This window comes from Pseudoliparis swirei, chromosome 17 (genome assembly GCF_029220125.1).
Source record: "Pseudoliparis swirei isolate HS2019 ecotype Mariana Trench chromosome 17, NWPU_hadal_v1, whole genome shotgun sequence".
NCBI lineage: Eukaryota > Metazoa > Chordata > Actinopteri > Perciformes > Liparidae > Pseudoliparis > Pseudoliparis swirei.
The window spans coordinates 14,594,313-14,616,334 of NC_079404.1; the positions used below are offsets into that span (position 1 = coordinate 14,594,313).

The window sequence follows — 22,022 nt, forward strand, 5'->3', positions numbered from 1 at the left end:
AGAGCCACCAGGCCTGAGCTGCTCGCTGCCGCCATCAACAACCTCAGTCAAGTTACTGAAATAAAAGAGGCATCTAGGATTTATTCCCTGCTCCGCTCTCCCAGATCTTCATTAGATATTGAACACTTAAGAGTCAAAGAGAATTAATGACTTCAAAGTCAGCAACGTTCACTGTGCTGCTTTTTTTGTGCCATGAACTACTTACATCCTAGTGAGCAGATTTATTGGTTAAAATTAGTGCTGTGAAAAATAACGCGTTAACTCAGTTAATTCAATTACAGGTTTAACTAGTTGTTGTTTTTTAACGCATTTAACGCATGCGCAGAATGAGCTTCCAATCCGTCTGTTGTTGGTCGTCGGGACGAAAAAAAAGTCACTTGCAAAATGAGCTTCCAATCCACCACTTCAATCTGAACTCTGTCCGCTCTCATGCAGACGGTCTGTTCATCGGTAATGATCCTTCCGCAGGTTCACCTACGGAAACCTTGTTACGACTTTTACTTCCTGTAGATCAGGGTCTCAACACGTCGATCGCGACCTGCCAGTCGATCGCGGCGTAGTGTCGGTAGATCGCATGACATTAAAAAGATTGGCCCGCCCCCTCCTGACATGTTCTCTATAGCACGTCTTTGTTCTTTTATTAAACTAAACGTCTGTTGTTGATCGTATCTCCACAGCAGCATGTCATTTCTGTCTCTTCGCGTTGCGTTAACACTTATCGATTTCCGTCTGGCGCGCCACAGAGCTCCGTGCGCGCGCATCGGGACCGAGCAAAAAAAAAGTCACTTGTCAATCTGTCCACCTTTAGATTGTATCATGGTGGAGTTAATGGTTGACAAACAAGAGAAAAATGTTCTGTTTAACCTCCTGTTACCTTTACATTTACGAACATATTTTACCCTCGGGGTCAATTCGACCCCAGCAATTAAAACCTCCAGAAAATTATTAGAATTAATATTGCTTCCCAAGTTTAAGTGTGAGGTACTTTATGTTTGTTTGTTGACTACCTAAATAGCCCTTTAAATAAATAAAAAAGTTGATATTTCTGATATGTTTGACACAGTGAAAAACAGCCTGGGGTCAAATTGACCCCAAAGAACACCGACATTAAACATTGAATGGGGTCAAATTGACCCGAAAGGTAACAGGAGGGTTAAACATTCTGTTTAGGATGAAGATGTATTAATGTTCCATATGGAAGAAAACTGCTAAATAACTGCTGAGTTGCAGCACCATTGTATAGAAGAATGTATAAATGTATATATCCGTCTTTTGTCATAAATCTCTATGTTCTCACAAAATATACCGAGAATATCGGTAATATGTGATTAATCATGATTAATCCACAAAAACCTGTGATTAATCCGATTAAACATTTTAATCGTTTCACAGCCCTAGTTAAAATACATCTAGATGTTTCGGTTTAACCCAAAATCTGATCCTGGAAAGTGAACAAGTCGTGCATATTTATACATGTTTTATTATGTTGTATTATCAGTATAATGTCCTTTAAAGTAGTAAAAAAGTAAAAGCACTCACTGTGCATTAACATGTTCCATGTCAGTGATTTTCTGCATTAATGTGGATGATGCATGTTACTGCTTTAAAACGAAAAAGAAAAAACCTTTGTAAACACAGAACAGCCAAAACATACATACACACAAGTATTGGGATGTGCAATATTTTCATAGAAATTAAATAGTCATCCATAAATACAAATTTAAAAGCAGAATCACAAAATTCCTTTTTTCTGCCCTTTATCTCCGTGTCTCGTCTCCGTAAAGACCGTTATCATTTCCTTCATCCACCACGGAATAACTAATCACGAGTTCTGCTTTATACTTGTTGAGGACATCTCACACACGTCGGAACATCTAACGCCCTCGTGTTTGGGTTCATAACATTAATATCATATATATATATATATTTATTCATGACATCACCCGGAGGCTCACACAGCTCGGTCACTTTCACCGATGAAGTTAACTGTTACGTCTGAAAGACTTCCGCTTCCAGCGCTACGAGAGCGGAACATATACACACTGCGTCGCCCCAAACGCGCCGCCCGGACAGATGCCGCGTCTATCGCAGCCACACGCGTCTGCACGTTGACTTTTCATGGGATTCGGTCGCGCGAAAAAATCGCGTCGCTTTTGGTGGGGAACGCACCTTTACTGTCAAAGTTCGTCAGGCCACTGAGATAGGAAAGGGCACCCACGGCTTGGGAAGTTGAATGTGTATTTGTTGTTTTTTTGAGGGGGGGGGGCACCATCGTAACTTTTTTTGAGCAATTACATATATCCTTTGTTCTGCCTGTTTTGTGATATACATGCCTAAAAGGTGCCGAATATTTCTAGACTGAAATAATATCGGCATTATAATTATTATAACTATGATGATTTTTTAGTTGCCTATTTTTTGGTGCGCGTTATGGGAGCGGCGGCGCTGGTTAGCTCCTTCGCCTGTTAGTCTGTTAGCTTGTTAACACGTTAGCCTGTTAGCTCGTTAGCTTGTTAGCCTGTTAGCTCATTCTCCCATTAGCCTGTTAGCTCGTTAGCCTGTTAGCTCGTTCGCCTGCTCGTTCTGGACGTCGGCGAAGACGCACTGCATCCTTCAGTTCATCACACACATTCAACATCAACACACCTGGAAATACTCTTACTCGAGAGGAAGGAGATGAAATACTGCTATCTGAAAAGTACTTTATTTGTACTTTATAGAAAATCATGTCACGCTGAAAGATATAGGGCTTTGGCAAGCTGCAAGATTAATATTTTATCTGAAGTGTGTTTAAACAGTGACGTTTTGGCTTCAAGGATGGAGGTGTCTGTCGTTTGGTTTGACAGATCCAATAAATCTGGTTTCATCCTCCACTCTGATAGAAGAGCAGCACACAGCCTTTAATCTCATCAGGCAGAGGAATACAGGACTAAGTCATGGACGCTGAGATCAGATTAGGGCCCATTTGATTGTCGTTGCAGGACATTTGTCTTGGACTCAGTTATTGGTCACTGGCTGCTTCCAACAGACAGAAAACTCATAGAAAACATCTGATAAATGTGTCAAATACTGACACACCCATAAAACATATACATTATCAACCAGCAGGTTGATGAGTTACCCCAGTGGGAATAAAGCATCAAACCCACTTAGTTATTACAGTTATTAGTGCACCAAATCCAGATTAGCGCAACTTCCGTGATTTATCTTAATCTCCAACTCCTCCTGCTAACCTCCTTTCACACTCAACGCCCTTCAGTCCGAAAGCACGGCGGGCAGTGAACCCATCGCCGGCATCACAACAGGCCTCCCTTTGCTTCAGAGGACTCAGGGAGAGACACATGCATGTGCACGCGCGCCCAGACACACACGCGCACACACACGCACACACACACACACACACAAACAGCCCCGGGTGTCCCTGCTGGTTCGCCTCAACTCAGCGGTCCGGGCAGAATTGGTTGGTTTTGTGGCGCCGATGATGATGATGAAGATGATGATGATGATGATGAGTCTGTGTTAATGGATGCATGAAGTCCAACATGCCGTTAACCATCAGTAACATCTATAACTTAATTTACACCATAGGGGGGATGTGAGTTTTAATGCACAATGATTACACTGTTGTATTAATATTTTGAGTGAAAGCCCTTTTCTTTTTTTTAACTTGGTCTGAGGAAATATTAAAATTTTATGAGATAGGATTTTAGAGTTTTCTTAAGCTGTAAGCCATAATCAGCAATATTAAAAGAATAAAAGGCTTGCAATATTTCAGTTGATTTGTAATGAATCCAGAATGCATGACATTTTTGTTTTTTTAATTGCATTACAGAAAATAAAGAACTTTATCACAATATTCTAATTTTCTGAGACAGTCCTGTATATATATATATATATATATATAGGCCTACAAAAAAGGTGACAGTAATATGAATGCTATTTGAAAAACAACTGCACAAATAACAGTATTTCCTCCAATGTAATGTTTTTTTTCTGACTGTGTGTTTGACCTATATGTGAGTTTGTTTGCATGTGCATGTGTGTGTGCGTGTGTGTGCGTGCGTGTGTGTTTTTCCATTGCATTTTGTCTCTCAGCTAATCCGTACGTCAGCGCAGAAACCAACAATCAGCACATGGAAACAAAAGCAGCGACGACATGATGTGTGTCATTTAACAACATTTCCACAGCTGCTTTAAAAATGCTTTTGAAAGACATTTTTCTAATTTAAAGGCTCTATAAAGTATAACGTATGAATAGTAAATGTGAAAGGCGTCCCGACTCGGTTTCGCAGAGCGTTATACTTGCTGCTCTCATAGCGTCTCTCTCTGAGAAAAGGGAATAATAAAGCCACCGTGCAGCAGACAGACACTCCACCATTTCCCCCAGGAGTCATTAATTTATGCATTATTGACGTTGATTTCCCTCAGAAGACCAAAACAGGGCACGACTAACATTCATCGACACAAACACAAAGACTCCGAATAAATAACATGTTGCTCTGTAACTGCTTGTCAGGTTTAACAACTCAAAAGAGGATAATATTTAATGTCAACTGGTTTCTGCTGGAAACAAATAGACATAAAAAGTAGTTATTGCAGCTAAAATGTTCTCCAGTAAAAACACATCGACTGTATTAATAAAAGTATATCCTGACCTTCAGTATTGTTGTTTTGCTCTGGTCAGTGTAGAAAGTTTTTACTTACATAAATTCACCCAAGAAATGTATTGAAGTACAATTTTGAGGAACTTGTACTTAACTTGAGTATTCATATTTTCCACTACTTTATACTTAAAATATTGTACTTTTAAGCTTCACATATTTAACAGCTTTAGTTAATCTTCTGATTATAAATTAAATTAAATTAATATGAGCTCAATGATCACCAGATGTACCATTGAAGTGAGGAACACATTAATGCATCAATAACTAGAACGGGCACTCGGTAGAGCTCATACCTTCGCATATCACAAGATTGGGCATTGAATTATGAACATTTTGGCATTAGTTGCATGCCAATTGGATAAAAATTGACCGTGCTACACTCAAAGAAATGACTCATTGGATGAACTCAATGAAATTGTTGCCAGGTTTTCCATCCAGTAATTATATGCAACTCCAACTCAAATTTAGCACATCAGTGCAATAAAATGTAATTAAGTTAGTCCAACTCATTTGTATCAAATACATCTAAAATAAAATAACCATATTCATTAAATTAAATTAATTTATGTTTGTCCAACTCAAAATATAAACTAACTAACTAACAAAAAATGCAAACTCCACACAGAAGGAACACCCCGACTGGGAATTGAACCCACAGCCCTCTGGCTGTGAGGCAACAGTGCTAGCCACTACACCACCGTACAGCCTTGAAAGTGTGTTCACCTCATGCAAACAACTGATTTTCAGAAGGCGCATGCGCAAAGGGTAGTCCTCAATGAAACACATTTATTTTGAGTTGATATGCACACCATCTAACCTAAATAAATCTAATAAATGAAAGTATTCATACATTTTGTGTTACACCCATAAAATATAAATATCTATTTTTGTAATTGATTTATTTAAATGTATCAAACAATATTTAAATGTGTCACCTCTAAGAAGGGCTTGAATCGTTTTTGTGAGTGTAACCTAAATAAATCTAAAAATTAAAGTATTCATACATTTTGTGTTACACCCATTCAATATAAATATCTTCGTTTTGTAATTGATTTATTTAAATGTATCAAACAATATTTAAATGTGTCACCTCTAAGAAGGGCTTGAATCGTTTTTGTGAGTGTAACCTAAATAAATCTAAAAATTAAAGTATTCATACATTTTGTGTTACACCCATTCAATATAAATATCTTCGTTTTGTAATTGATTTATTTAAATGTATCAAACTATATTTAAATGTGTCACCTCTAAGAAGGGCTTGAATCGGTTTTTTGAGTGTATGGTAAAAATAAGGTTTTGACCTTTTCATGACCTTGACCTTTAACCCGATCGATCACAAAATCGAATCAAATGGTCCCCGGATAATAACCAATCATCCCACCAAATTTCATGCGATTCGGTTTAATATTTTTTTACTTATGCGAATGACACGCACGCATACAAATACACGGCGATCAAAACATAACCTTCTGCATTTTCAATGCGAAGGTAATTAGAATTCAATAATGTAATGTAAATTATTCTGAAAAGGAGCATTCTTCTGAATAAGTAGTTGTGCTTTTGGTTAAGTATATTATCATGCTAATACTTCTTGACCTTGAGCACTTCTTCCACCACTGGTTGAGTCTAAAGAGGATTTTCTCCAACAAATCACACAAAATGATGAAGATTCCTGCAAAATACTTATGCTTCTTCCTCTCCGTCAGTCGTTGAGCTATTAGACGGCTGGTTAGTTTTATCCAGTCAAGAAGAAATACCATCAAAACTGCACAGTGTGTGTGTGTGTGTGTGTGTGTGTGTCAGTTGATCGGTCAGGTTCTGCCTAAAGGCGACAAAGAGGAAGTGGGACAGTATAGGAAAGAAAGGAGAAACACAGAATGGCAGAGAGAGAGAGAGCGCGAGAGAGAGAGAGAGAGAGACTATACTGATGAACTGAACATGCACCAACCCAGATCCTTCAGTCACAGTTCATCTTTTGCCTTAAATGTGACATGAGCGTGACTTGCGTGTGTGTGTGTGTGTGTGTGTGTATGAAGGTTACATGTAATTTCCATACTTCAGCCCTCCTGACATGGATTGAACAAAAACTATACTAACTACTAACTGTTTGATGTAATGCTATTAAATCCATCTTTCATTAAACAATAAACGTGGTTAAACTGAACCGAGTAGAGGGACATTTAACTCTGGTTTTGACTCAACTAAAATAACTAAAAGACAAAAAGGAGTAAACGGAAGTGGACGTGAACTGGAGCGAGCTGAGCGGATCTCTGCAGCGCAGCATCCAGTCTGCGATATTAATCGCTGGTATTCAGCAGCAGCCTGATACATAAAAGGCGGATCGCCCCCCCGGGAGGCCTCGGCCATGAAAAAGCCAAAGAAAGGAATAATAAGACAGTCCCACTCTCTCTCTTTCGCTTTCAGAGAAACTCAACATAGATTTAACGCTGCAACATGGAGCCTGCAATTACTGAAGCAATCCATCAGACAGACAGAGAGACGGGAGCGAATGCAGTTATGATTCAGAGCTTTCAACACAAGGAGTCGCAGAGAAGAAAGAAAGACTTAACATCAATAATAAATATGATATCGAGTGTTGTTTCTAACCCTTCAGAAGATTCACATTCTGCTTTTTTTACATGCTTCAGAAACTGTAAATCGCCAACACGGACGATAAGAAAAGTTGATATTGTCAAGGGTTTGAGTTCAAAGTCGTTGTTTGTAGAATGATTGTAGCCAAGAATAAGTTCTCTGTTCGTCAACACTCGTGAAAAAGTGATGCTACTTTCTCATATTGAGGTAGAACTTGTCAGTGCTTCACAAGAAATACAACAATCTAAGAAAAACATGCTTTTAAAAGTTGCAATGTGTTCCACGTACGTCCAGAACGCCACAAAACGAACTATGAAGAATCAGAAAGACAACGAGTGTAACTCTTAGATTTGCCCACAAGTCATCGGGATTGTAATAACCTGTAAACTCATATCTCATATTCATGGACTAATTGCCTTTGTACTAACCCAAATCAAGTAATACATGCATTACGAATAACAACTTGAATACCCTGTAAATTGAAAGATAATGTCAAATATATTCTAAAATGAAGATTTAAAAAAATCCTGTTGCTAAATAATTTAAAAGTTAATTAGCCTTCTTTGTATAATCAATAATCATGTAAATAATGTTTTTAACAGTGAATTATTTATGACAATCACATGCTAAGTTACCAAAATGTAACCTTTGAGTTTTGATTGCTGAAAAGTGATTTGATTTATTTATATTATTATATAATGTATGACTGTTGTGTGGTAGTTTTTACTGTACACGTAACATGCTGTTGTACTCCTACTTCAGACTATCAGGCCTTTAATGTGCCTTATTAATAAAAGATCAATACCTGGAGCTGTCCAATCTGTTATTCACTCATTCTATAGAATGGAGGCCCTGAACGCTGCTCCTGAACGCATCATCTCACTCTTCCGGTAAGCTCCGGTTGCCAGCTCAGCAGCGAGCATGATTTCTTCTTCTCTCCCTCCCGCTCCCTCTTGCTCAGTGTGTCTCATGTATAGTTATCCCTCTGCCTCCCTTAATGATAACGATACATGCAACAAGTGTAGTTTATTTGCTAGGTTGGAGGCAGGTCTAAGTGGGTTAGATGCACGGCTCCGCGCCATCGAAGCTCAGACCGCTATGCTAGTTAGCCCGCCCTCTCCCATAGCTGGCACGGAGCTACAGTCAGCTGATAGCTGTTCCCCGGCGGTAACCGAGCAGCCGGGTGGTTGGGTAACTGTTCGCAGGAGTAGTAAGTCTATACAGAAGCTCGCTGTGCACCAACCACTTCACGTTTCCAACCAGTTTCCCCTGCTCAGCGACACACCCGCTGAGGAACACACCCTGGTTATCGGGAGCTCGATAGTCAGGAACGTGAAAATAGCGAAGCCGCGGACCAGAGTCGTGTGCCTCCCGGGGGCCAGAGCGGGCGACGTGGAGTCTTGTTTGAAACTGCTGGCTCAGGACAAGCGGAGATACAGTCAGATTGTAATACACGCCGGTGGTAATGACGCCCGAGCCCGCCGGTCGGAAGTCACTCAAATTAATGTGGAATCCGTGTGTGCTTATGCCAAGACGTTGTCGGACACCGTCGTTTTCTCTGGCCCTCTCCCAAATTTGCAGACAGACGAATTATATAGCCGAATGTCGTCTTTCAACCGCTGGCTGTCGAGGTGGTGCCCAGCGAATAATGTGGGCTACATAGACAACTGGAAGACTTTCTGGGGAAAACCTGATTTGTTGAAGAGAGACGGCATCCATCCCACGTTGGACGGAGCGCGTCTCGTTTCTGCAAACATAACCAAGTTGATCAACGGACAGCCAAATCTGTGACAATGCAGGGTTAATGTCATAAAGCAGAAACAGAGTAGCCCCACGCCCCTGTCATCCCTGTCACCCAGTGTCCCCCATAGCACATCCCTCCCCCGGGGCATCCGCCCCCTCTCACCCAGTCCCTCCCAGAGCTCCATAGAGACTGTGTCTGTCCCACGGCCACTTAAACTTAAATTAATTCTATCAAAAGAAAGCAGAAGAGGAGTCGTACACAATAACCTTATACAAGTTAACACCATTATTTCAGCAGTGCAACAAAACAGGACTATTAAATGTGGTCTCCTAAATATTAGATCTCTGTCATCTAAAGCTGTGTTACTAAATGATTTAATATCAGATAATCACATTGATTTATGTTGTCTAACTGAAACCTGGCTGAGCCATGAAGAATATGTCTGCCTGAATGAATCGACTCCTCCAAGTCATATTCATACTCACATTCCTCGAGGCACCGGTCGAGGAGGTGGAGTAGCAGCCATCTTTGACTCGAGCCTATTAATAAATCCTAAACCTAAATTACACTACACCTCATTTGAAAGCCTTGTTCTTAGTCTTTCACATCCAACCTGGAAAACACTACAGCCAATTCTATTTGTGATTCTGTACCGGCCACCAGGTCCATATTCAGAGTTTATATCTGAATTTTCAGAATTTATATCAAGTTTGGTTCTTAAAACTGATAAAGTTATTATTGTAGGAGATTTTAATATCCATGTGGATGTTGATAATGATTGCCTTAGTGCTGCATTCATCTCCTTGTTGGACTCGATTGGCTTCTGTCAGAGAGTGCAGAAACCCACTCACAGCTTTGGCCATACGCTTGATCTTGTTCTTACTTATGGCGTTGACATTGAGTATTTGAACGTCTTCCCACAGAATCCTCTTCTGTCAGACCACAACCTCATAACTTTTGAATTTATCCTACCGGAGTGTCCACCGTTAGTCAAAAGTTTCTACACCAGATGTCTAACTGACAGTGCTGTAGCTAAATTTAAAGAAGCGATTCCTAACTTTCGTCCGTCCCAGATTGATCATCTTGTTGACAGTGCCACAGGCTCTCTGAGAATGACACTGGACTCGATAGCCCCTCTGAAGAAGAAGACAGTGAGGAAGAGGAGGTTTGCTCCCTGGTATAACCCTCAGACCCGCAAACTGAAGCAAACATCACGAAAGCTTGAAAGCATATGGCGTTCAACTAATCTGGAAGAATCCCGCTAAATTTGGCGAGATAGTCTTAAAACTTATAAGAAGGCCCTCCGTAATGCCAGAGCAGCCTATTACTCATCAGTAATAGAGAAAAATAAGAACAACCCCAGGTTTCTCTTCAGCACTGTAGCCAGGCTGACAGAGAGTCACAGCTCTGTGGAGCCGAGTATTCCTATAAACCTCAGTGATAATGACTTTATGAACTTCTTTAATGAAAAGATTTTAACTATTAGGGACAAGATTAATAATCTCTTGCCCTTAACCAGTGCCAATCTGTCCTCAAGTGGAATGGCCTTGGAAACCGCTGTATGCCCTGGTGTATATTTGGAGGGCTTTTCTCCCATCAACCGTGACCAATTATCTTCAACGGTTTCTACTTCTAACACATCTACCTGTCTCTTGGACCCCATCCCGACGAGGCTGCTTAAAGACGTTTTGCCTTTAATTGGCAGCTCTCTATTAGATATTATCAATGTGTCTCTGCTAACAGGCCACGTACCACACTCCTTCAAAGTAGCTGTCATTAAACCGCTCCTGAAGAAGCCCACTCTGGATCCAGAGGTGTTGGCTAACTACAGACCGATCTCTAACCTCCCCTTCCTCTCCTTGAGAAAGTGGTCGCAAATCAGTTGTGTGACTTTCTACATCATAATTGTTTATTTGAGGAGTTTCAGTCAGGATTTAGAAAACACCACAGCACCGAGACAGCACTGGTGAAAATTACAAATGACCTCTTAATGGCAGCAGATAAAGGACTCATCTCTGTACTGGTCTTGTTAGACCTTAGTGCTGCATTCGACACCATTGACCATGACATCCTATTACAGAGACTGGAGCAGTCGATTGGCATTTCAGGCACGGCACTAAGTTGGTTTAAATCCTATTTATCAGATCGATCTCAGTTTGTATTTGTAAACGATGACGCCTCGATAACCACCAACGTTAATCACGGAGTTCCACAAGGTTCTGTGCTTGGACCAATTTTATTTACCTTATACATGCTGCCTTTGGGCAATATTATCAGGAAACACTCCATAAACTTTCATTGCTATGCAGATGATACTCAACTATATCTATCGATAAAACCAGAGGAAACCAACCAACTAAGTAAAATTCAAGCATGTCTTAAAAACATAAAAACATGGATGACCTGCAACTTCTTGATGTTAAACTCAGACAAAACCGAAGTAATTTTAATCGGCCCTGAGCACCTCAGAGATCAATTATCTGGCGATGTGGTTTCTATAGATGGCATTGCTCTAGCATCCAACACCACTGTAAAGAATCTTGGCGTTATCTTTGATCGGGACTTGTCCTTTAACTCCCACGTAAAGCAAATCTCAAGGACTGCATTCTTTCATCTACGTAATATTTCAAAAATCAGGCACATCTTGTCTCAAAAAGATGCAGAAAAATTGGTTCACGCGTTCGTTACTAAACTGGATTACTGCAACTCCTTATTATCAGGCTGCTCTAATAAATCTCTTAGGTCCCTCCAGTTGATCCAGAATGCTGCAGCTCGTATTCTCACTAAAACTAAGAAAAGAGATCACATCACTCCTGCACTAGCTGCTCTGCACTGGCTCCCAGTAAAATCAAGAATCACTTTTAAAATTCTTCTCTTAACGTACAAAGCCTTGATTGGTGATGCACCATCATATCTTAAGGAGCTTGTAGTACCATATTGCCCCACTAGAGAGCTACGCTCACTAAATGCGGGACTACTTGTAGTTCCTAGAGTCTTAAAAAGTAGAATGGGAGCGAGAGCCTTTAGTTATCAAGCTCCTCTTTTATGGAACCAGCTTCCAATTTCAGTCCGGGAGGCAGACACAGTCACCTCGTTTAAGAGTAGACTTAAGACCTTCCTCTTTGACAGAGCTTATAGTTAGGGCTGAATCAGGTTCACCTGGTCCAGCCCCTTGATATGCTGCTATAGGCTTATAGCTGCCGGGGGACGTTTAGGATGCACTGAGCACCTATCTCCTCTTTTCTCTCCTTAGGGATGAATTTTCATCTCTCAATCACACGTTACTAACTCTGCTTTCTCCCCGGAGTCCTTTTGACTTCACGTCTCATGGGGTCATCGGACCCTATGAGACGACATATATCCTATCTGCCTGATGGATCATCGAGGTCTGGGTCATGGAATTCCTGCTACTGACTACGCCACTATCCTGTTGAGACTCTGCCCACTGTTGAGACTCCGCCCACTCCTCCTCCCCACCGCCATCTGCCTGATGGATCGTGGAGGTCTCCATCGTGGAATATGCCTACTATGAACTATTCATACACTCTGTCACATTCATTGAATGTATTTTAACTCTAAATCTGTCCTTCTGTACACATTACATCTATTGCATCTGTCCATCCTGGAGAGGGATCCTCCTCTGTTGCTCTCCTGAAGGTTTCTTCCTTTTTCCCCCTGAAGGGTTATTTGGGAGTTTTTCCTGGTCCGATGCGAGGTTTTGGGGCAGGGATGTCTATGTGTACAGATTGTAAAGCACTCCGAGACAAATTTGTAATTTGTGAAATTGGGCTATACAAATAAACTGAATTGAATTGAATTGAATTGAACAGAAATGCATTAGTTGAATGAAAAGCCCTTTGAATAAGTCTCTTGTTATGACTGAATTACTTTGTAAAAAAAAGGTTATTATCCTCGTCTCTTGTTGCTTGTAAAAACTGCTGATCCAGGACCTGATGTCTTGTCACTCCCACAGTAAGTGGGTCCAGATCACAGCGCTGGCTAAGTGACTAAAATGCAAATGTAATTACTACCTCGGTCGGCAGATTTTTCCCCATCGGCTTCGGTTTACGGCAGCGGAAGGAGGAGCAACCGCAGTGCAGCAGACAGTCAAACTCTAAACTGATGTTTGGGTTGAAATTAATGAAACATGCAGCTGTTTTCATTTAACCAACTCTTTATTCCTTTTTCATCTTAGAGTTGCACACGGATTACAGCTTCAAAGGAGAGAAGAGGACGACTAGAGGAAGTCTGAAGAAGATCTAACAAAAAAAAACCTTGTTTCCGTCACTAACTTCTGATATGTTTTTTTAAGGTTTTCACCAACAAAAGAGATCAATACTATTCATAATCAGGGGTTTTCCAATAAACCACAATGCCTCAACTCTAGATGTGTTGATCGCGATAGCTTATTTGTTGGCTTCCCAAATGAAAACAGTTGTATCGTATTACATTACATGTCATTTAGCTGACGCTTTTATCCAAAGCGACACATCGACTAGGGCGGGGATTGAACCTCCAACACCCTGATTGAAAGATGGACCTGCTACCCACTGACCCACAGTCGCCCCTATTGTAAATAGAGATTGCATAATCCAAACGTGTGAATCATTTTCTTTGTGTCTCCGGAGCATGTGCATGTGTTCTCAGGTGTCCATAACTCATATTTTACGAGCCATGAAAGACTGTGGACCCTTATTGGGTCTAAGAAAGAAAAAAAACTTAGCGATATCGATGGATCAAAACCTCAAATATCATCTTTTTTAATTCCGCATGTTTTTTTCTGGCACCTACAATACCCACAATGCAACTGCTGATAGTTTGGGTGGCAGATAGTGGTGTGAGTAGTGGGCGACAGAGGTCTGATAGACTCACTTCTTTCTCACTCCACGACTCCACAACTGACGCTGACTCGAGTGACATCACTTGAGGATATTTTCACCAGACTTCACACAGCTCCCCTCAGGGGGCACTAGAGGGCATTACGGTGCATTTAAAACACGTTAAAAAAACACGTAGAAAGCCGTCCCTTTCAAAACTATCAAAACTAGAACAAAACAGAATAACAAAAGAAGAAAAAAAACTCGGAAGCACAACTTCTCTCCAACCGTTTGGAGCGTAACGATGACTTGGCAGATTTCCACCGTCACCGTGTCGCCAGTGGCGATGAAAAGGCCCGCTACGTCAGACTGGACCAGCGACGTCTCCTGCGGCCGGCAGAGACCACCGTCTGGTTCTGTTCATGCTCGAGGTCTTAATTACCGAGCAGCAGACACACGTCTGGAAGGAGACATCGGATGTGTCACAGCGGCTTCGAGGAAGGTTCATCTCGACAGTCGCCATGCCAACGGCTGGTAAAACTCACTGGTTAATACGCGTATCTTCTTGTTTAATGTATACCGTAACGGTGCTTGTATTCAAGTACAACTCTGAGGCTCCTATACTTTTATTTCCATGTTACGTTAAGATCCGTACACAGAAAACACAAGATTTTATAAAATATTATATTTGGTAATAAATTAAACGTCATAACAGTTTATACACGTGCAGCTGGAACGATTAGTTCGTTAATCAATTACTCAATTGATAATTTAAGTCATTTTATAATGTAAAACATGTAATGTGTCCACATGTGCTGCTACTTCTTCTAATAATGTTGGTAATTGTAATATATTAGCAATAATTGAGGTGTCACTTTGGGCTCTGAGTAATCAATATTCTTACAAAGCAAACAATTAATCTATTAATTAAGAAAATAATCAGCAGATTAATCTATAATGAAAATGAGGGTTAGTAAATAATAAAAATGAGCTCCACCTCAACCAAATACAACAGTAAGATTGTTAACATTTAATGCACAAGTAACAATAATCTAATGATTAAATATATAAAGATAAGAATGCAGGACTTTTAACACACTATGAGACGACATAGATCCTATCTGCCTGATGGATCATCGAGGTCTGGGTCATGGAATTCCTGCTACTGACTCGCCACTGTCCTGTTGAGACTCCGCCCACTGTTGAGACTCCGCCCACTCCTCCTCCCCACCGCCATCTGCTTGATGGATCGTGGAGGTCTCCATCGTGGAATATGCCTACTATGAACTATTCATACACTCTGTCACATTCATTGAATGTATTTAAACTCTAAATCTGTCCTTCTGTACACATTACATCCATTGCACCTGTCCATCCTGGAGAGGGATCCTCCTCTGTTGCTCTCCTGAAGGTTTCTTCCCTTTTTTTTTCCCCCTGAAGGGTTATTTGGGAGTTTTTCCTGGTCCGATGCGAGGTTTTGGGGCAGGGATGTCTATGTGTACAGATTGTAAAGCACTCCGAGACAAATTTTTAATTTGTGAAATTGGGCTATACAAATAAACTGAATTGAATTGAATTGAATTGAACAGAAATGCATTAGTTGAATGAAAAGACCTTTGAATAAGTCTCTTGTTATGACTGAATTACTTTTTTTTAAAAAGGTTATTATCCTCGTCTCTTGTTGCTTGTAAAAACTGCTGATCCAGGACCTGATGTCTTGTCACTCCCACAGTAAGTGGGTCCAGATCACAGCGCTGGCTAAGTGACTAAAATGCAAATGTAATTACTACCTCGGTCGGCAGATTTTTCCCCATCGGCTTCGGTTTACGGCAGCGGAAGGAGGAGCAACCGCAGTGCAGCAGACAGTCAAACTCTAAACTGATGTTTGGGTTGAAATTAATGAAACATGCAGCTGTTTTCATTTAACCAACTCTTTATTCCTTTTTCATCTTAGAGTTGCACACGGATTACAGCTTCAAAGGAGAGAAGAGGACGACTAGAGGAAGTCTGAAGAAGATCTAACAAAAAAAAACCTTGTTTCCGTCACTAACTTCTGATATGTTTTTTTAAGGTTTTCACCAACAAAAGAGATCAATACTATTCATAATCAGGGGTTTTCCAATAAACCACAATGCCTCAACTCTAGATGTGTTGATCGCGATAGCTTATTTGTTGGCTTCCCAAATGAAAACAGTTGTATCGTATTACATTACATGTCATTTAGCTGACGCTTTTATTCAAAGCGACACATCGACTAGGGCGGGGATTGAACCTCCAACACCCTGATTGAAAGATGGACCTGCTACCCACTGACCCACAGTCGCCCCTATTGTAAATAGAGATTGCATAATCCAAACGTGTGAATCATTTTCTTTGTGTCTCCGGAGCATGTGAATGTGTTCTCAGGTGTCCATAACTCATATTTTACGAGCCATGAAAGACTGTGGACCCTTATTGGGTCTAAGAAAGAAAAAAAACTTAGCGATATCGATGGATCAAAACCTCAAATATCATCTTTTTTAATTCCGCACGTTTTTTCTGGCACCTACAATACCCACAATGCAACTGCTGATAGTTTGGGTGGCAGATAGTGGTGTGAGTAGTGGCGACAGAGGTCTGATAGACTCACTTCTTTCTCACTCCACGACTCCACAACTGACGCTGACTCGAGTGACATCACTTGAGGATATTTTCACCAGACTTCACACAGCTCCCCTCAGGGGGCACTAGAGGGCATTACGGTGCATTTAAAACACGTTAAAAAAACACGTAGAAAGCCGTCCCTTTCAAAACTATCAAAACTAGAACAAAACAGAATAAGCAAAGAAGAAAAACTCGGAAGCACAACTTCTCTCCAACCGTTTGGAGCGTAACGATGACTTGGCAGATTTCCACCGTCACCGTGTCGCCAGTGGCGACGAAAAGGCCCGCCACGTCAGACTGGACCAGCGACGTCTCCTGCGGCCGGCAGAGACCACCGTCTGGTTCTGTTCATGCTCGAGGTCTTAATTACCGAGCAGCAGACACACGTCTGGAAGGAGACATCGGATGTGTCACAGCGGCTTCGAGGAAGGTTCATCTCGACAGTCGCCATGCCAACGGCTGGTAAAACTCACTGGTTAATACGCGTATCTTCTTGTTTAATGTATACCGTAACGGTGCTTGTATTCAAGTACAACTCTGAGGCTCCTATACTTTTATTTCCATGTTATGTTAAGATCCGTACACAGAAAACACAAGATTTTATAAAATATTATATTTGGTAATAAATTAAACGTCATAACAGTTTATACACGTGCAGCTGGAACGATTAGTTCGTTAATCAATTACTCAATTGATAATTTAAGTCATTTTATAATGTAAAAACATGTAATGTGTCCACATGTGCTGCTACTTCTTCTAATAATGTTGGTAATTGTAATATATTAGCAATAATTGAGGTGTCACTTTGGGCTCTGAGTAATCAATATTCTTACAAAGCAAACAATTAATCTATTAATTAAGAAAATAATCAGCAGATTAATCTATAATGAAAATGAGGGTTAGTAAATAATAAAAAATGAGCTCCACCTCAACCAAATACAACAGTAAGATTGTTAACATTTAATGCACAAGTAACAATAATCTAATGATTAAATATATAAAGATAAGAATGCAGGACTTTTAACACACTATTGAGCAACACTTTATCATAACTACAGGCTATGAAGCATTAGTTGAGTATGTGTAATCACTTAATTCATCATGTATAAAGAGTTGTTCCACACTTTATAGATAATAGATTCACCATTTGTAAATGAAGTATTATATAATGCTTCACACACGCTATGAAGTATTATATAATACTTCATTTGCAAATGGTGAATCCATCGTTTATAGTGTGGAACAACGCTTTATGAATGATGAAGTGTTTACTCATACATGCTCCATAGCAGTTATTATAAGGTGTTTTCAGAGTGTGTTATTACAATATTCTGAATACTTCCTCCACTATTGTTGTGAACACACACTTGTAAAAACAACAATGTGGGGCTCTAGCGTTGAGTGATTGTATGACGTTGATGACCTGAGACACAAAGATACTGAACACACTGCAGATAAAAAACCTGTCAGAGACACTTTGATACCAAATATATTGACAAATTTTTTTCCAGACTGGGGTCAAAGTTGCACGTTGAATAATCACATCACGCCTCTGCGTAAATACCTCTTCATGTCACAGGAATTGTCCATTTGTGCAGAAAACGTTTGACATGATGTCAAAAAACATCGACTCCAGCACAAATCTAGCACTCCTATCAGAGAGCGTGGCCCAGCTGAGGCAACATCCTTTTCAATTAGTGTGATACACACACACACACACACACACACAGGGCCACATGCAGCAGCTGACTGGCCTTCTGAATAAACTGTCCAAACACGCCTGCTGCTCCGATGACTCATAGGCTGTTTAGTGTCGATGAACATATCAGGTGTGAGTGTGTGCGTGTGTGTGTGTGTGTGTGAGACCACGTCGGCATGAATGAGCGACCTCGCTGATTCATCTTCCTTCTCCACTTGCTTTAATTTGTTCTCATCAACAGAGAAAATCCCTTCTGCCGCTTCTCCTTAATCATCAGCTCGACATGTAAAAGCTCCTCGTGTAAAGTCCCCTTCATGAAGAGATGTATGAAGGCTCTGTTTAGTATTATGGGATGTAAATGTATTGCTGTATCGGGGTGCAAACAGACAGAGATCCCTCTGAGCAACAGTTACATGAGATTCATATCCAGTATATTAAGAGATGATAACCTGTCCCATCCGTCATGAAACACACTGTGTTATATAATTGCCAGATAATCCCAGATTCAAGGCTGTGTGTGTTAAACAATGTTAAATTGGCTCAGGCAGATCCACGGACGGTGTTCTGGCCTTCAAAGGGGGGTCCTCTGGGATTGTGAGGCTTTCTTTTTCATCAAGTTGTGATTAAATCTCTACAGAAAACTATAATATCTTTGATCGTATATATCGCTGCGGTGAGATGTTGCAGAGACATGCAATAAATGCGCAATTCGATTTTTTTTTCTCCTCTGAATTTTGCTTTTGTTCTTTTTGCTCCCGCTCAGTTTATTAATCTCAGATGCGCATGACGTCGTACGTCACCTGAAACCTCATCGGGCTCCTCTAACGAGATCACAGCTGTGCAGCTCGTTAGTTCAGCTCAGGTCTCTTTGTTTTATTAGATTCACAAATTTCTTGGAGTTATTGAGCAGTTATCATATTACATGTTATTGGACCCAGAGCGGGGTTTTTCATAACTTAAAATAAGAAATATCTGAGTTGTCTCTTTATCCTGTTTAAACTCTTTGTTCGTGCTGCCTTCAAGTTGCCTGGGGCCTCTCAGAACTACGAGTAGAAAATGCACGAGTGAGGCAACGAAGAGGGAAATCAAACAAAGATGTTTATTTAAGATGTGTTTTCACCTGAAGCTCATATATTTCTATTTTTATCACAGTTTTATGACTTCATGTAAAAGATGAGTCATTATTTAGTTTTTTTTATATGTATTTTCATCAATTAAAACCATTTCATATCACATATAAACATAAACCTTTTTAGATAATTTCCATGTGAAAAGTCAGACATCGCATGGAAAATGATACATTTTGCATGTACAATACATCATATAGGTTAAATTAATCTAAATATAACAATAAATTACATGTTTTTTAAACATTTGACATGAATGATTTTACATATGACATTTTTTACATGTTTTGCAAAGACTTAGCCTCATCATAAGACTTAATTGCTCTTTAGCTGTAATTTTACTAAGTAAACATTCTGATGTGTACACATGTATGTGCAGTGGTCTCCATGGCAATACACTGTATAAAGTAAACTACACAATATTGAACACATATTAAAAAAATACTAATTTGTCAGTGACAAAAACATCACAAATGCTACAGAAAATATATATTTGACTTATTTTTTTAATTTAACCACTATAATTGAGTTTTGGTTGGGTTTAGGCAATTAAGATATAGGGTTACGCTCAATTTAGCAAAAACCATAGTAATAGTTCAAATAAACCTTCTTAGGAGGGTTTAACAGCGCTGCAACAAACAAAAGTAATAATTTGTAGTTTTATGTGTTTGAACAAACGTTTGGAGTCTCTGGTTGTGGCTGATATTCTGCAGAGGACTCACTAATGTGGTATGATATAAGAGACAAGTTTCTCCCAGAGGCTCATAGAGAACAAGACAAACTGACACCAGCAGGTCTGAATGGGAACATCTTGAATCTAAATATTTCTTTGTTACATAGATCCCCTTATCAGTCATCTCGATACTTTAAAGCTGGATTGTTTCGTGGCAGTGAAGACGTGTTTCTGTTTAGATTTTGGCTTCGGTCAAACAGAACTGTGTGGGAGGGATAACAGTTCCTAGAAAACATCTCAGAGAAGTTTGAAGAGTCGTCTTGAGACGTAACATAACAATATTCAGAGTGGGAAGGTGAAGAAGAAGATGCCATTCAGCAGAGTGTGTCCCTGAAGAAAAACATGTTCGCTGTGTCTCAAATATTTACTCGTCCGTCCTCTTACAGCCATATTTAACTATAAAAATGCTATAATATTATATAAATGGAACATAAGGAGGGATTAATTTTTTTACCACACACTGTACAAGCTAAATACATGTGGTGTAAAGAGGGAACTATTGTATATTATAATAATTCATATTATCGCTCTCTCAAAATGTTCAAAGTAGATCAGAATCAGATCCTTTATGTACACTATACAGATCCAGGTGTGGCAGCAGTCCTACCTGATGATGTCATCGTTGTGGCCCAGGTAAAACCTCTGGCTGTGCTCCCTGGTGTTGTACACCACACCGACCCCGGCCACGAAGTACACCACCTCCTTCCCGGCGGTGTAGAACAGGTTATTCCGGCACTGGTGGCCCCGGTACCCGTAGACCCAGTCCAGCCGGAGCCGGCAGCCCGGGGCGCTCCGGTCCGACATCCTCGCTCATCTGACGGGGGGACGCCTGCTGCTGGTTCACTCCGGTTTCTTCTGCTGGGTTAAAATCCTGCAGAGCACATCACAGGATTGATTATCGACCAGCTGAGATGTATCTGCAAATTTCTTTGGGTATTAGACGTCACATTTTTTATTCAATTCCTCATCTTTCTTTCCTAAATGCAAATAATTCCCTCTATAACGACTTTACAAATCGATATATCGATTTGTAAAGTCGTTATAGAGGGAATTAGAGAGTGCAATCACATCACTGGGACAACTCACTGGCACCTCACTGGCACTGGGCAACTCACTGGCACCTCGGCAACACCTCACTCACTGGCAACTCACTGGCACCTCACTGCACCACCGGCCTCACTGGCACCCACTCAACACTAAGTCTGTGGCAAGCAGACACCTTGCATAGAGAATGTGCATAGATAATGTATTTTTTATGCAACGACAAATATATGCTATATTGTGCTGTGTATACTGTACTGTATTTGCTTGCTACTGCTACTATATATAACATATTATATTCTATATATATGTATAATAATATATGCATATATTAATAAAATATCCTTAATTTTTTTTTAATATTATTTTTTATTTTTTACCTCTATTATACCTTCCTGAAATGCCACTTTGAGGAGGTCACAGCGTTGATGGCAGCGACACCACTGGCACTCCTGCCATCAGTTGCCAGCCCATGCCAGCAGTTGCCAGCAGAGCAGTTACCAGTGCCAAGTTGCACTACTAGTAAAGTGCCACTACTGGTTAAAAAAGTGCCACTACTGAAAAAAAAAAAAATGCACAAGGGTGCCAGCGGGCGGAGGTGCGTCGTTTAGGGCGATACTTTCATGATTAGTGGAAAAGTGCCCGGACAGCGAGAACGTAGGAGAAATCACTTTCATGATCTCACAGAATGGAGGCTGATGAACAGTCTTTTGTGAACACTTACTTACAATGATGATATAGTGCTGTACATTTGCTGTACTATTATTATTTAATATTGTTTGTTTCTACTCAATATATTGTGGTTGACGGGAACCGTTGTGTTGACTTTCGACCTGCTGCTAAGCTGGAGGAACTTATGTGTTGGAGGATTAATAACGCCGTCCCGTCTCCCGTGTCATCAGTGCCATAACGTCCGAGACGTTATAATATCATGGTATATATAAGTGTAGATTTTACGAGTG

General features: G+C 40.4%; 1 protein-coding gene across 3 annotated transcripts in view; it reads right to left on the reverse strand.

Annotated features, from left to right (window-relative positions):
- LOC130207228 (echinoderm microtubule-associated protein-like 6) overlaps nucleotides 1-22,022 on the reverse strand; it is a 74,149-nt gene that overhangs the window by 46,732 nt on the left and 5,395 nt on the right. For all 3 annotated transcript variants that reach the window (XM_056435729.1, XM_056435731.1, XM_056435728.1), the window contains exon 2: nucleotides 20,627-20,890. In XM_056435729.1, coding sequence (XP_056291704.1) covers nucleotides 20,627-20,823 — 197 coding nt within the window. In that variant the 5' untranslated portion in view covers nucleotides 20,824-20,890. The remainder of the gene's footprint in view (nucleotides 1-20,626; nucleotides 20,891-22,022) is intronic.